This window comes from Cucumis sativus, chromosome 1, assembly GCF_000004075.3.
Source record: "Cucumis sativus cultivar 9930 chromosome 1, Cucumber_9930_V3, whole genome shotgun sequence".
Taxonomy (NCBI): Eukaryota; Viridiplantae; Streptophyta; class Magnoliopsida; order Cucurbitales; family Cucurbitaceae; genus Cucumis; species Cucumis sativus.
This window is the reverse complement of record NC_026655.2, coordinates 27,881,639-27,899,766: the sequence shown is the minus strand read 5'-3', so window position 1 is coordinate 27,899,766 and position 18,128 is coordinate 27,881,639. Positions and strand designations below refer to the sequence as shown.

The 18,128-nt window shown below is 30.0% G+C and overlaps 1 protein-coding gene across 1 annotated transcript; it reads left to right on the top strand.

Moving 5' to 3' along the window:
- The first annotated feature begins 12,843 nt into the window (after nt 1-12,843).
- LOC101215511 (hexokinase-3) lies at nt 12,844-17,728 on the top strand. Its single transcript, XM_004138996.3, has 9 exons — nt 12,844-13,448; nt 14,140-14,290; nt 14,370-14,549; nt 14,924-14,998; nt 16,218-16,373; nt 16,452-16,550; nt 16,633-16,760; nt 16,838-16,919; nt 17,046-17,728. Exons 1-9 carry the CDS (start codon nt 13,174-13,176, stop codon nt 17,421-17,423), a joined length of 1,524 nt encoding a protein of 507 aa, XP_004139044.1. The 5' UTR covers nt 12,844-13,173; the 3' UTR covers nt 17,424-17,728.
- Nucleotides 17,729-18,128: the final 400 nt, after the last annotated feature.

The window sequence follows — 18,128 nt, the reverse complement described above, 5'->3', positions numbered from 1 at the left end:
TTGTTTGGAGAAAGTTAGAGTTTAGCCTATTAATTTGATAAAACTTCATATATAGTCTTTACGATTTGACAATTTTCATAAATATATAGTCCCTACCAGCGAAACTATTTTATATAATTTTATCAAACCAAAAGAACTAAATCATAGTTATAAACGATAGAGATTAAACTATATTATTTTAAAAATATAGATACCAAATTTATAATTCAATTTTAAAAATTGGTGCTTTTGCAAAAATAGCAAAAAAAAAAAGTGATAATATGACCCATGTCACTACATTCTCTAAATTGCAAAAGTAGCAAATTTAAAAGCCGATAATCCTATTATTACTGTCTAATAGCTCTCTGATAGCCCTAAGATTACTATATGATAGCTGTCTGATATCATTAATTTTGACATATTCGCAATGTGCAAAAAATAGGTGTTATGAGTTATTTTTTTATAAATATTTTTGTCGATGTAATTTCCCTAAAAAATTTATATAATTATTTATTTGTATTATTATATAATTATAATATATTACATAATTAATATTATGTAAAAAAATGAATTGAGTTTACAACATGACCTATTTATTTCTAAATGTTGTTATAAGTATTTATTCTAATTTTTAAAAAAAATCTAAAATTCAAATTCACCATACAATGAAAACATAAAAAAGTTGTTTTCAAAATTTATATTGTTTGGATCACATAATTCAAAAATAGTTTTCAAAAACAGAATCTGAATTGTTTGACACATTGATCATGAACTTTGTGTCATAATGATTTTATTTTTAGCATTAAATTAAATTATTTATTTAAAACAACCTATTTTGTGGAATTGAATTTTTTAAATATTAATCTAATGCAATCTGTTTCAATCTTTAGTACTTGACTCTCTAATTCTCTCTTTCAAAATGGAACGTGTTGATGTTCTTTATTATTTGAAAGAAGGACTTAAAGACTATAATAATCACATTACTATTTTACATTCATCATATTTTTATTATTTATCACATTATTTATTATTTTTTTATAAAACTAAAATCGTATACCCATTAAATATACGTTATTATAACTCAACTATAATAACTTAAGACTATAAAAAAATTTACTTAAACAAAACATCGCATGTTTAATTTAAATAAAAATAATATGTATTTAAAAGTTGAAAAAGTATAGGAAGATAAACACGAATAAATATAAAAGTCAAACATTTTATAATATATAATATATATATAAAAGAAAAAAAAAAGAGAAATAAAGACTTTTGTTAGTGAATAGGTGAAGGAAAAAGGTTGTTAAAAGAAAAGAAAGAAAAAGATGGGTTAGATGTGTCCCTATTTGGATTTATTCTGTCCACAAAATCCCATTTGTTAGATGTCTAATCAAACATACATCATATATTATATCTCATTCCTTCTTACTTTTCTTTTTCTTCTATCAAAAAGACAAATCATAAAGAGAATTTTTTTTTCTTCTTTTTTGTTAATTAACAAAAAATGTCCACTCATATTCCACACCAAACATTTGAGTTTGGTTCATACACAAAATTAAGGTTGAGAAAGACATTGGCTTACCAAAATCTCTAATATTTGTAGAGAATCTCTTTCTGTTCTCCCCCACTTCTTTCTTCTCCCTCTTCTTCTCTTTCTGCTCAATCAAACTTCACTTTCACCACTTTTTTGAGGGAGAAAATGAATTTCATTGGTCAGTCATAGTTGTTTGTTGTTTGATTTTGACATTTTCATTCTTTCTTTTTCTAATCACTATTTTATATTTTCACTTTATCACTTCATTTTGTTTTGTGTCTAATCTTCTCAGAATTAGAATCAAACCTTCTACCACAGATAATATGAGAGATACTTTACAATATCTACTGAATTATATTTGGATCGAGAAACTAAATCTAAAAGAAGACTAAGAATTTTTTAAAATATTTTCTCTCATGTCATCAACTATGAGCTACTCCATTCAATAATAGTATTGGTTGTTTTATCTTAGCTTTTACAATGTCTTTCCCCTTGCATTTAAAAACGATACTACTTTCTTTCCTCCACTAATAATGAATCTTGTTTTCTATTTTTAAATAAAAAGTTCTAATCTTTTAGTTATAATTAATTCACCTTATGGATCCTGTCTTCACATGTTAATATGTTGTAATGAGAGATATTGTAATAGATTTAGTTTAATTTCTTTTTATTATTATTTCAATTAAAATATGTTTAGGGTTTTTTTTAATGGTTATAGTGTTTGGTTGCGAAAGGGTACTCGAATTAATCGACATCGTAAAGGAAAGAATCAAAAGTTACTATGGACATATACTAATAAGTTGCACCTTCTTTTTTTAAGCAATTTTATGTTTAGCTATCTCTTGAAAAAAAATTTAAGATGCATGGGAAAGTGAGGACACTAAAAAGATTTATGTATAATTAGCTCAATAATTCTTGTATGGTATGTGGAAATTGAACTATCAACTTCTAAGATGATAACTTGTTATTTTATTCATTGAGTTGTGTTTGAACTCGTCTATTATTATATGTAATTATTATTTAGGGATCTTTTAAAATAGAACAAAACAGTAAAATATTTAAATTGTATAGAACAATTTCAAAATCTGAAAAAACTCATCGACCTACCATAGGAAATTTAAAAAATGCCCCTGATTAGTTGACATTTGGTGCGCGTAATATATTTGAAAAACAATCATTTAATATTTGAAATTTGATCGTTTAGATTTGACTTCCCAAATCTAAATGATTTTTTAATAAATTTTTTTTTGTAGATGATAGTTTAAATTTGGGCTATCAAATCTCAATGATTTTTTTCGAGATTGTTGAAAAATGATCGTTTATATTTGATACACGATCGTTTAGATTTGATCGTTCAAATTTGGACAATAAAATTTAAACGATTTTTCTTAAGATTATTTGGTACACGATCATTTAAATTTAGTTATTTTTTTACACGATTATTTAGATTTGATCATTTAAATTTGACCAACCAAATCTAAGCGATTTTTTTTAGATTATTTGATAGATGATCGTTTAATTTTGGTTATTTTTGTACATAATTGTTTAGATTTGAGTCAAATCTAAACAATTTTTTAAAAGATTATTTTGTGTTTAAATTTGGCTATACACAATCTTTTAGATTGACTATCCAATATCCGAATGATTTTTTTCACGATATTTTATATTTATCATATTATCTAAACTAATAAAAAAAAATTTAAAATATATGTTGTATATTTGGTAAACGATTTTGAACCAAATAATAATTTGAAAAAAAATTGCAAACAAGAGAAAAAGACTATAGGAAGAAGAAAAAAAATTGTAAAAGAAGAAAAGAATGACGATGAAAAGAAAGAATATTGTCGAAGATCATAAAAAAGAGAAAATAGTCAATGATGTAGAAATAATAGAAAATAAGATGAAAAATCGAAATTGAAAAATCGTTATAAACCAATAAACACAAATATAAAATTTTGTAAAAATAACTAACCTCAGTGAAATTTCCTTAAATTGTTATATGGACCGTAAATATTTTACTGGTTTGTTCTGTTAAAAAAAAATTAACCTATTATTTATAAGCAAGATCGGTTTAACTATATTTAAGTAATGTATATAATATTAGTGTACTCTAGCTAATACATTTAAAATGAGTCATTTAATTTAATTGTATTTCAAGACTTAGTACATAGAAAAGTCTTCAAATATACCTCTAGCACACACACAAATAAAAATAAAAAGATGATATATATATATATATATATATATATATATACACCTCTTATTAAATGATGTATGTTGATTTTTTTTACCCTATGATTATAGGGATATAAATGATTATGATGTCACTTACATAAATAGAGGTACTAAAGGATTGTAAATTGTCATCCCACATAACACACTAACAAAAATGTTAGATTGATAAAAGAATTAAGTGTATGTATAAATTGAGTTATAGTATTTAGTTCATAAATTAAATTACCATTAATGGCTAATAAAAGCTAATATGAATGAATTGGGCATTAAATTTACATAAATACAATAAAAGCAATTGCATACAAGATTTGAATAAGCTTATTAAATGTGTAGAATAATTCAAAATTTATATTTGATGCTCCCTACTAAGTGGAAACTTGCAAAGTGAAATTCCTAAGTTGCCCTCTCAACAACACCAAGGTAAGGTTAAGCAAATCAAGTAGGCCAAAAGTGGCTGTACCTTTGTCTGCTTATCACATTCACACAGCTTGGAATTTGCATAATATAGTTGGCAATGGCATCAAATATATATACATATATAAGAAGAAAAAAAACGTACTCAAAGTTACGTATGTCGGATCAGTTGATATATATCACTTGTGCTCTCGACGAGCTGTCGACTCACATTTTTGGAATGAAGAACGTGGTTGAAGTTGTGTTGGATTCTTGCAAATTGTTACTCGCTCTTTGATACGGGAAATTTTTAGTGTATTTGTTCAACCTTCTTGTTCTATTTTTCCTTTAAGATTATGTGTTTTTACGACAATTCAATTATAAAGGGGTGTTAGTGATTCTTTCTCACTAACTACAACACATATAAGAAAGATCACTCCCACACAAACAAACTCACCCTTGTGCTATTCATGCTTGAACCAAATAATTCAAACCTATGGCTGCATGCCCCACATTCATACCTTTTGGTGTCTTTTCTCTCAAATAGTTTTTAATCAAATTCAACACTATTTGAAGTTTAGAAAGAAAAAAAATTGAGAAGCTAAGATCTCAATCCAATATCACAAAGATCATGTCCTTTTTTTGTGTGTACTATTTGTAATGAAATCAATAGAAGAAAACAATAGACTAAAATCCATGGGTAATAAAAAGAAAAATATTGAGACATCACAAATAACTAATAAAGATTTATTTTGTATTGATATGGTGTTGCCTTTGGCTTGGGGGAATATCTTTAAACAACAATATTTCTCATTTACTATAATGTTGTCTTCTATGAGATGTTTTCTCTTTCCTTTTTCTTTCACTAACTATTTCACTATTTCAAAATGTGTTTGAAAGGTGGGAAAAAGGTTAAAAAGTTTTCATTATTCCATTTTTAGTTTCATAAAAAGTGGACACTATGTATGTTTTTGAATCATGATATACCAAACTTTAATGCATGATTCATGTGTCAATAGAGTGCGTCCCTCTCATTCTCATAAAAGTTTGGGGGCAATGCTCCAAAACCTAAGTAGACTTTGTATTTGGGTATATTTAGTTCTTATTAATAGTTTATTTACCATTATAACTATAGTTTAAAGAATTGCACTAATAAAACTGTTCTTACTCTGCTTCGTAGATGTAACTAAAACACTGTTAGTGAATCATGTAAATTTGTGTATCGATTCTTCTTCATTTATACTTTTATGTATTTTTTATTTGCTAATTTCATAATATCTTTAATTTTTGCAATGTATCACTATGAAAATTAGGTGATACTTTTTTTAACGACACTGGACAAAAACACAATTTTAAGCGGTGAAATTGCTTTGTTTATTAAAAAACCAAAGCACATGACATTTTGAAGTATTGTGACTAATAAAATTTGATTGTACATGAGGTATGTGAATAGATATTTTGGTGAAAGTTGATCATTTATTATTAGCTAATTAATTACGAAACAATGATTTGTATGGTAGTTTAACCCTATGTTTTCTTTTTTTCAAAGATCATTGCGATTTAAATAAGACCTACCATCTTTAGAAAAAGTTTATTAACGTCTTGATTATTGTCTTTTAGTATAAATTTATGAGATAGTACGTGTTGAATTATACTCATTTCTAACTACTTTAATTATGATTGAAACAATAATTATGATTGGAAAACATGAACATAAAAGAACATGTACTTACCCATTTTCACGTTATTTTCTATGTCAATATGTTCAAGTTTGTTTGGATTGAATTAAGAATAAAAATATTTTTAAAATAAATCTAATAGTTCCCTATGACATGTATTACAAGTCCTTCTTCTTCTTGTTGCTCGTCAGCTTGCTTTTTCTCTTACCTTTGTCTGAAAAGTTAAACATGAAAATAGCGAATATATATAGTATACCTAGTAAGAGACCTGTTATTTGGGTTCACTAGGTGAAAGATAACTTTCTATTAGGTGAATATTTCGTGCCTAATAACCTTGTGAATCTAGCTACAGGAACACGTAAATAACCACACGGAGTGTACTTGCAAGAACATGTAATAACCACACAGAATTAATATGCGTAAACACATAGTCACATAGAGTAAACCAGTAGGAAGATCGTAGGTATACTATCCTAATAGCTAAAGCTAACCATCACCCTCAATCTAAAGCACTTTCATACACACAGTCTCAGTAAATAACCATAATCATAATTTCACAATAAACTTTATGTTAGGCAAATAACTATCAATCAAACATAACTATCATAGTAATCCATAAGTTATGGAGTTATGTGTCCACAATTATCACTTAATCATAACTAAGTCAATAGTTATCCATCACAATAACTCTTAACTAAGACAATAAGTTATCCAATCAATTATCACAATAACCTATAAGCTAAGTAACGACTGGATGCCCATCACATTTATCACAAACGTAACTTATACTATGTCGATAGTTATCCAACCAAATCACACAATAACCCATAGTCTATGCAAATAACTCCCCATAAATAGTTATCACAAAGTAACCCATAGGCTATGCATAAACTTCGTCAATAAAAGATTCATAGTAAATTACCATCAGAGTCTAACTCACAACATATCATATCAGTAATCCATAATATCCATGTAAACAATATCATATTTCACAGTAGGCATGTAATTATCATTTTACACCCTAGCCTAATTCAATAGCTACCCTTCACAATTTAATAGTAATCTTATGGTATACAAATAATTTACCGTCACAAACATATATGCATATAGTTATATCACAATTATCACACAATAATCCAACCCATGTTATGCTATAGGGATAAGTTATCCTAAGTTCCTTGCTGCAATCGAACCACAATTCCACCTATACATAATCAAAATTAAATAAACAATTTTGCCAACCAATTGCTAATTTAATTTTCTTAGCTTACCAAACTTATTCAAATGGAGGTTGAAAAATTTACAAATTTTGTCAAAGGGCGACCTTCAAAGAAATAATGTAACCAAAATCAATTCCAATAGTAACTTAATTTATAGTTTCAAGTAACCTTTTAACGGGTATTACAAATCCACAATAGAGACTCAAAGCACTCATCAAATCGATGATTGGCGAGAACAAAAGCTTTGGCTCGACTGACACAACCCAACACGCATAGCTCATGAAAGGCTAGCCGAGCAAGAAATTGAGATGGGTGGGAGTAGCGGTTTAGGGTTCACGTGAGGAGAAGAGAAAGAAAACAATTTGTTTTTTTCTTCTTCATTTTAACTTTCACACATTGCAAAACCCTAATAAATAATCCCTAAATAATAATATCTTATTATTATTTACTTCCATTTTTAAAAAAATAAAACATATATAATAAATATATATTTAAAATCTCCCTTCTCTCCTAATTAATTCCATCATCGGTCTCCTCCAGTAATACTTATATTCCAATACTTAACATTTTCCACTATTAATTATATAATCAAAACTATTATTAATAACATTCTCCACTAAATTCCAAAATCTTTAATTAAACATGCATGCATATATATATATATATATATATACACACACTTAATTAATCCAACATATTACCCTAGATAATTTTTTTAATTTTTAATTCTAATTAATTTAGTCCTTATAATAATTTAATAAAAAAAAGTTACTCAAATCATTAACTAACAAAATTAAATTTTGTTTTTCATAGATTATGAACAATAACCAAACATAAATTTTAAATTTCAAACTTTAAATTAGAAAATAAACTTGTTTTTTAATATATTAAAAAAAAAACAGAATTCATTTAGGTAAATTTCTAATTCAAGAAAATAGATTAAAAATATACAAAAGTGATAGTTTAAAAATTAGGAGGCACATTAACATCATAATCAACTCTTACTTATAAGTAAATTAAAATATTTATTTGATGGAATATATATCACACAATAAAAAAGGAAAAAGAAAAGAAAAGAAAGATATAGGTAAATTAAGCATGGGAAAGAGTAGGGAGGAAATAAAATGGAACTTGACCCATAAGTTGGGGGATGTGACATTATATTTTTTGGGGACAAAATGTGGGCTTTTCTTTTTGGTAAGAGAATTGTCCCTTGTTCTACAACTTGGCTACCCTTTGCATCATAAAGATTGTACATATCTTTGTAGGGTCATCCCCTAACCCTAACATAATTGAGTATCACACTTCTTTTTATTTATTGCTATGCTTTCTTTTCTCTTTTCTCTTTTTCTCTTTTTTTTCTTTTTAGATAGGTTTCTAACCCAAATACATCTAACCTATATTTTCAAAATTCATTCATTAAACTTCTCAAGTATTTTGTTAACATTCAATTCCAACACCATATTTAACAACAAAAAAGATTAACAAATTTCAAAAATTTGTAGCTCATTTAGAAATCATATGGAAGGAGCCACCCCACAAAAACACATCGCTCAAAATGTCAAACTATAGAGAAATAATGAAAGAAAAAAATGATCTCGAGACTCAAACTCACCATTACAAAGAATGTACGATAATATTTCCTCCAAATCAAAAGGAAACAAGACTGCAACACAATGCAATAATGTTCAGACACAAAGACTTCTGTTGTATTAACAAATTTATGGAAAGACTGAAAGATAAAAAAAATAAAGCAAAGTCATATGATCCTCCTTTCGTCTCCACAAATTGTATTGTATCTATCTTGAGAGATCTATCGACCTTCTAACAACTAAAATGCCTTCATTAGTTAGTCTAAATGTCATGCTTAGAAATAAAGAAAGGAAAATGAATTACCCCAAAATGATTTGGTCCTCAACTTAGTGTTTAGGGATCTTAACAATTTTTTTTGGACCAACTTAGTGTTTAGGGATCTTAACAATTTTTTTTTTCAAAAACAAATATAAGTTCAGGTTGCATTTGATAACTATTTATTTAATGTATTAGCGTCGGGTGTCAAAATCTAGACAAACGAAACACATCTAACCACATGACACCAATTATGTAGGTTTATTTGAAATAAGTTGTTCAGTTGGTATTTGATTTCGAGATCATTTTAAAATGTTTCAAATTCAAGTTACTATATATAAAACCACGATAACATGTTCCAAAATCATCTTTAAAAATTATATATAACCTCATACTTGATTTCATGTTTGGCTAGAGTCGACCTTAACCTTGATCGATCGAGGGTAAGCATCTCCTCCTAGGCTCAGTTTGATCCTAGGAAGCAATGCTTTGGGTGGAGACATGTGTGTGACATACCTTAGCTAATTAACTATTTTGGTAGAGTTGGCATCAACTTTGACCTTGGTCTAGGTTTGAGGTCAAGCACATAAATTTTGAGATTTGACACGAGTTAACTTTTTTCTTCGAGCTTAAGGTATTAGTTTTTTGGCTCAAACTTTGTTATTTATATTCTTATTTTACGTTGATTATATCCTTCGGCCTAAAATCACCTATAACAATTATTTTAGTGTTTGAAAATTATGTTTACATAATTTTCAATTAAACACACCGTAAATTCCAATAACTAAAACAAAGATCAAAATGATTGAAAATTAAATAATCATTTTAACAAACAAATTAAAAATTTAGAGATCTCTTATGTATGCTCAAGTCCAAGATTAGAAATTTGAATTCAGCTCCTAATAATCTTGTCATTTCCTTGCGACCTAACAATCTCATTCTCATTTATCTTGAACTGCTTCTAAGAGTGAAGACTATCTCCATATTTCAATAGGGTCATTCAACATATTTTGTTATTACTCACATGCTTTTTAAAAAAGAAATTCTTGAGCTCATCCAACATAGGATTGGTCTAGGCTACATCACGCTTAACCTTTTGAGTTCGTATGATCGAGCCATGGAAGAAGAAGGAAGAGGAATATATACATCTTGTTGCTATTGGTATATAGCAAGTTTCAATTTTTTTAAGAATTTCGTAATTATACTTTCATATTCACGTAATCTCCTACCTAAAACACTTATAAAGGTATGAGATGCACACAAATCTAAAAGATTAGAGATTAATCTTATATGTTTAAATTAAAAAGTAAGAATATATGCTCAAAATTTAAACATTTCAATCTTAGGTTTTCATAAACTCAAATTTGTTAAAAGCATCATGAAATCAAACGTTCTCATTCTTTAAAATAACGACAAAAGCATTTATGCACCGAATAAGTACTTCCCTTACCAATTATTTTGAACATAAAAATTGAGTTAAATTATTTTGTTTTATTCTCCATAATTTTAAATCTCCAAATTTGGTTTAAATTATTTTTATAAAATTTTGAAATTAATTATTATGAAAAGAAAATCACAAAATATTTACAGAAGTCAGAAATAATAAAATCCCACAATTTGGTATTGTGGGTAAGTATTTTGTCAAATTTCCATTTTTGACCCTTTTCCTAAAATTAGAAGTTAATTTTTATGGAATTTGGTAAAATAATAATGATAGGAAAGATTAATATCTTTTTTTAAGTTAACTATAATGGGAAAAAAATCTTTAAACAATAATTTAATATAACAAAGCTCATGTTAAATTGTGAATATGGTTCAATTGTTTGAATAATTTGATATAAAGCTAACGTTAAATAACAAATTTGGTCTTAATTTCAAATTAGTTTCTGCATTGATGGGTTAAATATAGTAAAATTTACTTATAGTTTGGTGGAGTGAAACTCATAATCACTTGTACCTACTTCATTCAGATTTCTTTGGCCAATAACTCTAATTTAATTACACGATTAGACCACGATCCGACATTCATTAGTACTTTGATTCCAATATGTGATGCTAAACTTATTTCATTCCCCTCCCTACAATTTTCAACCCAATTCTTTTTTCCATCCATTTTGACATTTCATGTGATTCCATTCTCGTTCTATCATCGATTTGACACATATTTTCATGTTTCTTAGTTTCTCGATAATTCTAAATTACATTTTAGTTTCCTAAGCAACCTTTAGATACATGAATGAGCAAATTAAATTAAATTAAAGTGCTATTTCATAAAATAAAAAAAAAATCTATAAAAATTGAGGTGATATGAATGGAAAAGTGAAGCGAAACACAAAAAGATAGTAGGAGAGCCATGTTGCAAAATAAAATTGTGGTGTATAGTATGTTGAAAAGGAGTGACTTTTAAGCTTCATTTTGCATAACAAATATATGCTTTCTCCCAAAAGAAAAAATAAAAATCAACTTCAAAATTGTGGTCTAAGATAGAGAGAGAGAAAAAAAAAAAAAGATATGATGGTTCCCTATGAATAATATATATATGGTTGAAATTAAGGGCTTTTTGATTTACTAAAACCACTCTTTTTAATTATATTTTGGACAAAATAGACCATGGTCTCTTTTAAATTACTTGTGGTCCTTAAAGTACTTTTAAAAATAAATTTTTATATATGAAATTTAATCTTAAATTAATAACCAAAATTTAAATTTAAATTAGAGGTTGATTGAAGAGAGAATTAGTGAAGTTGATTCTTCCCAATCCAAGCTTAGTTGGTTGTAAATCATTTTATCTAAAAACTACATAATAATTTACTATATTCTATAAGTCTTGATTGAGAATTATATTCGAAAAAATTTGTAATTAAAAATAAAATTCTAAAAAATGTAAGAATTATTTTATCCTATATATATAGAGAGAGAAAGAGGTTTAAATATATAGACATAATACGACATAGATAAAATAAAATAAGTATATATATATATGTATATATTAAAAGGTCAAAATAGACTAAATAAAATAATGATGAAACATTGAATATTAACTTATGGTTTCTTCTATAGATAAATATCATATATGTATTTTGTCTTTAAACTAAATATAAAAAAAGATGGGAAATTTTTGTTTTAGTCCTTTTGGTGTTATTTCGTCAATGTGATTTAAATTAATGCTTATACATATTTATTATTTTCTTAAATATATGAATCAAAATTCAAATTTGAAATATGATATATGTGTATATATATTAGAAAAATGTTTGAGATTTTTATAATTTGATGGATTGCATCACTAAACTTTAATCAATTTGGACTATTAGATATGAATTATCGATTTCAAATATTCAAAGTGATAAAAACATATGCGATTCAAATGAAATGGAGTCGGTTTTTAATCCTTCAAAATTAATTTTAAGGAGAAAATATTGTATTTAAAGGTGTAAAACTTAATTTTTTAGAATAAAGTTAAAAATCAGTTTTGGTCTTTAAATTTTAGTTTTAGTGTGTAACAATTTAGTTACTAAAATTTAATATTTAACAATTTGTAGAATAATGTTAAAGTAAAAAGTAAAAGTGTTTGGGAGGAAAGTAGGATTTAAACCAAATTTTAAAATTGGAAGGGTTTGTTTAAGTAAAAGCAAAATGGTAATTATAGGAAAAAGAAGGGGTAAATGAGTTGAGTGTATGTGGAGAAACGTTCAAAAAAGTAGGAAATAATAATAATAACAATAACAATATATATATATATATATATATTTATAAAAAAAAAAAAAGGGTAAAAGAAAGGGAAAGTCAAATATTGGAAATAAACTCCACATTTCACTCTCACAATTTTCAAATAAAATAAGAATCTCTTTTTTCTCTCATTAATAACGGTAAATAATAATAGAATCCGTAAATTCCTTTATTTACTAAGGACATATCCGTCATTTCAGTTTCCTATAAGTAACCACCCCAGTTCGCTTTCCAACAATCCTCGTCCCCCAAAAATCCCTTTCTCTCTCTCCCCATCTCCTTCTCCTTCTCCCTTTCCCTCTCCCTCTCCCTCTCTCTAAGTGAAAACCGCGTCCCTTACGGCGTCTCACCGCCACCCACTTCCGGCGAGTACCTCTCTCCTCAGTACTCTCAAATTCAACCGTCTGCCCTGCCGGTGGGTCTCGTCTTCAAGGATCCAAACCGGCGTGCATGTGGAAGCGGCGGGAGTTTGTGGGGATAATAAATAGGAAGAAGGCCTTTAAACGGAGGCGTGTTTGGATGGATTAATTCGACTTCTTGATCACCGGCGGCCGTGATGGGGGGGAAGTTGATGTTTGGTGTTACGGTCGGCGTAGCGGTGGCGGCATGTGTGGTGGCCACGGTCCTAGTCAGTCGGAGAGTTAAGAGCCGGAGTAAGTGGAAGAGAGTGGTCGGGGTTTTGGAAGAGCTTGAAGCCACTTGTGATACTCCTCTGAGGAGATTGAGACAGGTGGTTGATGCTATGGCTGTGGAAATGCATGCTGGGTTGGCTTCTGAAGGTGGTTCCAAGCTTAAAATGCTACTCACATATGTTGATAATCTGCCTAATGGGTAATCACCTATCAGTTTTATCTATTGCCTCTGTTTCCCAATGCCGGGGGTCTCTTTTTAGCTTCTTGATTGTTGACCTTGGTGGGGATTCTGTTTTTTGGATTCCAGTGTTTTCTTTTTGTTTCCTTGTAGTTTCTTGAATCTTTCTTCTTGGAAACCCAGTTTCTTGAATCTGTCTTGTTGGATTTTTTGTTTTTATCTTAGAGTAGTGTAAATGGATTCAGTATTTTCTCATTGTTCTCTGTTCGAATCCTGAATTCCATCTTTCGGTGTGGGTATAATTACTGTCATTTCTGATTTCTCTCGCTCAAGTCTGAACCAACTTACCTTTCTTGCTTTTGCTTACTAGTTTGTATTTTGCACGTTTTTTAATTGAGTCGCTGTCTCTAGTGTTAATGGTGAGAGGCGTCAGTCTTTCTTCCTCAACTGACTGCTGCTATATATTATCTTTGGTTGTGTTTTGGGATAAATTGTGGCTTGTTTGCTTGCTCTTGTGTGCCCAAAAGTTTGTTTGTTTGTTTTTTTTCTAAGTTGTATTTTCTAAAGGATTTATCTTAGTTTTATTTTGATTGATCTGCTGGGACATGCGTTTAGTTATATATGTTTATCATGTTTATGCTGCAGTGTGGGGGCATTTTTCGCTGTTCTCTTACTAGGTGGTTCTCCTTTTCTGTCACTTTTCCCTCTTCAGGAGCGAGATAGGAACATTTTATGCTCTGGATCTTGGGGGTACTAATTTTAGGGTTTTGAGAGTTCCTCTCGGTGGCCAGAGGTCTCTTACTTTGAAGCATGATGTGGAGCGGCAGCCAATTCCCCAAAATTTAATGACGGGCACTCGCGAGGTGGCAATCGTAAACATGCGCTGTTGATTTAAGTTGTCATTTGATATGTCTTTTACCAGTCCATGTTTCTTGGTTGCAGGGTCTATTTGATTTTATTGCTTCATCACTGAAGGAGTTTGTAGAGAAAACAGATGATCCTGATGAGTTGGCCCCTAGGAGAAAGGAACTTGGATTTACATTTTCCTTTCCCGTTAAACAAACATCTGCTTCATCAGGCGTGTTGATTAAATGGACTAAAGGATTTTCCATTGAAGACATGGTTAGTTCGATGCTGTTTAAATGTATTCGTTTTGGACTACTAGAGTGACAGATGAAAAATGTGTTCTTTTTATCTTTCTTATGAAAATTATTCTTGGTGGTGTTGGTTTTCTGATCACTTCATGATTGTTAAGCATACATGCTAAAATCTTTGTGATAGATATTGCTCCACTCCAACCATTTGAGACTGGCTTTGCCTTGAGAGTCAGGAATGTAGACGGTTTTTCACTGATGCAAAAACTGAATTTCATTGGCCTCTAAACATTAAAAGAACATCAGCTTTTATCTTGAAGTTCTATACTCTTAGTCTTAGCAAATGCTAGGGAATATGGTTCGTTGCTATTTACTGGGCTTTCAAAATGTTATACTCTTCAGGTTGGAAGAGATGCTGCAGAATCTTTACAACAAGCCATTGATAGGATTGGACTAGGTTTGCGGGTATCAGTACTGGTAAGCATTCTGTTGATTAGCAAGTTCTGAATTGATGACGTTTATAAGACTTAGGCTTCAAATCCTGGTGATTTGAAGAATTGTGTTCCGTTCTCAAAAATCTGTTGGTTGATGTGGATATTTTCTATTTTTATACCTTTTTATCTATTTATTATTTTTTTCAATTTTTTCTTTTGGTCTGCACTTGTCTGCCTGTACTTTTGTACTCTTTGAAGGAAATATTGGTTCTTGTAAATAAAAGTTGCATTGTCTACTTCAGTTCTCTTTATCTATGTGGTAAAAAGAAAAAATACCTTTCCTCTTGGTAGTCTGAAGAATGAAGTTTAGGAGCTGCAGCATTCCTCTAATATCCCGCTAATCTGAAAAACCTTGCATAACCAACTTTATTGGGTTGCCTTGTTTTAAGAAAGACTTCTCGTGATTTACAGTTTTTGGTACTACCATAGTACTGAAGAGTTTCTTTTACTCTTTGCACATTTCTTTGTTATAAAATTGCAGTTTGTTTTAATAAAGAAAAGAAGCACACGGATACAACTCTGAAACCAAGAAGCTTATGTTTCTTGGTACTGGTACTTTCTGTGTTTGGTACCATTCAGCCTCAAATAAAATATAGATTTACCCTTATCTTCAACAGATTTAATGTTTTGTATGGAGCTATAAGGATTCCTTGACATCTCGAGTCAACAAGTATGCATGTGCTCCTTCTTGTTTGTGGTCATGTTTTCTGCTGGGATAAGTTTTCAGGACCAAAATATACCCCAGTATGGAAATAATGCCTAGGGGTCTATGATTACTAAAGTCAGAGTGGTTATCAATAGTATATGTAATATGTGTCTATCATGAAATTATATTGCCGTTCAGTGGAAATTCTTTAATTTGATTATGTTGTTAAATTGAGCTCAGAAGAGGGATTAAATGGTTCATACTACATTTTGAAGTACGAAAAGCTATTGACACTTTCAGACATTGGCGTGTCCCATAGTGGTGTTTAATGTTGTTTTGTCATCCCCGGTGATGAATGCATATACATTTATGTGATAGTCTGGTTACGAGTAGATCACTATTGTGTCTTAAAATAGCTTTTTGTATCTTACAATACCACCTGTACATGTTCATGCAGTTTCATTATTTTGTTGTTTCTAATTTGATTGTTAGTAGTTAATTATGCGACACTATTGCACAAAGTTTATAATTGTAGTGTTACAACTTTCTGAATCAGATTAATGACACTGTGGGAACATTAGCTGTTGGACATTATCAAGATCCTGACACTGTTGCTGCAGTTATAATTGGGACTGGGTCCAATGCTTGCTATGTCGAACGTACAGATGCTATTATCAAATGCCAGGGGCTTTGTACGACATCTGGGAGCATGGTACTTTTCTTTAGTAAAAAAAACCCATATAGTGTTCTACAATCTAGAAGGCAGTCTCAAATGATGTCTTTCATCTAGGTTATTAACATGGAATGGGGAAACTTTTGGTCTTCTCATTTACCAAGAACTACTTATGATATTGATTTGGATGCTGATAGCCCCAATCCCAGTGATCAGGTATGGTTGCATTTTGTCGTTGAACATCTGGAACTACTTGATTATGTCGGAATTAACTTGGTTGTGTATGAGCTTGATGTAGGGCTTTGAGAAGATGATATCGGGTATGTATCTTGGTGATATCGTGAGGAGAGTGATTCTGAGGATTTCACAAGAATCTGATGTTTTTGGCCCTGCTTCTACTCGATTATCAATGCCCTTCAAATTGAGGTGACCTCTCTCTCTGCCCCCCTCCCCCATGTGCTTTCTCTCTTTGCTGTGTGGTCTTCATTTCATCGAACTTTCAGAACACCAATGATGGCTGCGATGCACGAGGACAGCTCCCCGGAATTGACAGAAGTAGCACGGATTTTTGAAGACATCTTGGAGGTGGACATGAGAACTATCTTTTCTCCATTCGTTTGTTTATTGTACTGGAATGAACCCTAGTTGCTACACTTAACAACCATGTTTTCACTGATTACTTTTTCTTGGTCGGTTCTTTTATTCCCTCAGATCACTGATATACCCTTAAAGGTTCGAAAGCTTGTAGTGAAAATATGCGATATTGTGACACGTAGAGCTGCTCGCTTGGCAGCTGCTGGTATTGTGGGCATCCTGAAGAAGATAGGGCGGGACGGGACAAGTGGAATTGCTGGTGGAAGAAGTAGAGCCGACGTCAAACCTAGACGAACAGTTGTTGCAATTGAGGGAGGTTTATATACAAGCTATACAATCTTCCGAGAGTATCTACATGAAGCTTTGGTTGAAATACTGGGAGAGGAGATTGCCCCGCATGTTATTTTGAAGCCAACAGAAGATGGTTCGGGTATTGGAGCAGCACTACTGGCAGCTTCTTATTCATCGTACGATACGGACGCAAACTTGCTATAAAATACACATACATACATAATTATATAGAAGATCCACTATAGAAAAGGTATTCATATTATTATACACAAAATGATAGCTTCCTTTAGCTTGTACATTTAGCAATTCATTTCAATATTTGATTATCTGTGTATAAAGAAGGCTGTCCATATATTTGTTTTATTCTTCTTTGTTCACAAAAGGTTTCAGTGTTCATTCTATTGCATTGTTTGTTATATGTTCATTGCAACATATGAAGTTCATGTACAAAGACAGATCATGATTTCAAATGGCATGGAAATGTGATGTGGAAATTCTTCCTTTGTTCTTCTCTGCTTTCAACTGCTCCTTACTCATAGGATATGGGTCCGATAGTATTGACGAGATAGTTCATTAACCAAAACATCATCCTGTCAAATTTTGAAGAAAAGTAGATTCAATTCAAATTATAGGAACAAAAAAACTTATCACCATAATTACTATTACTATTGCATTGGTACAAAGAGAGAGATAATTAGATGAGATGTTGTGGAAATATCCACAAAATATCCATGTGATTTTGTTGAGTTGCGAAAGATATTAACTAAAAAAGATATGTTGGTAATATCAAGGAGATTTGGAGAGAAAAGATATCACCTCACAATATCTCTATATCTATAGGATATGTGTTTTTAGAGATATATGGTTTTACACCCTTGCTTTAACTATTAATTTATGAGTATGTTTAAT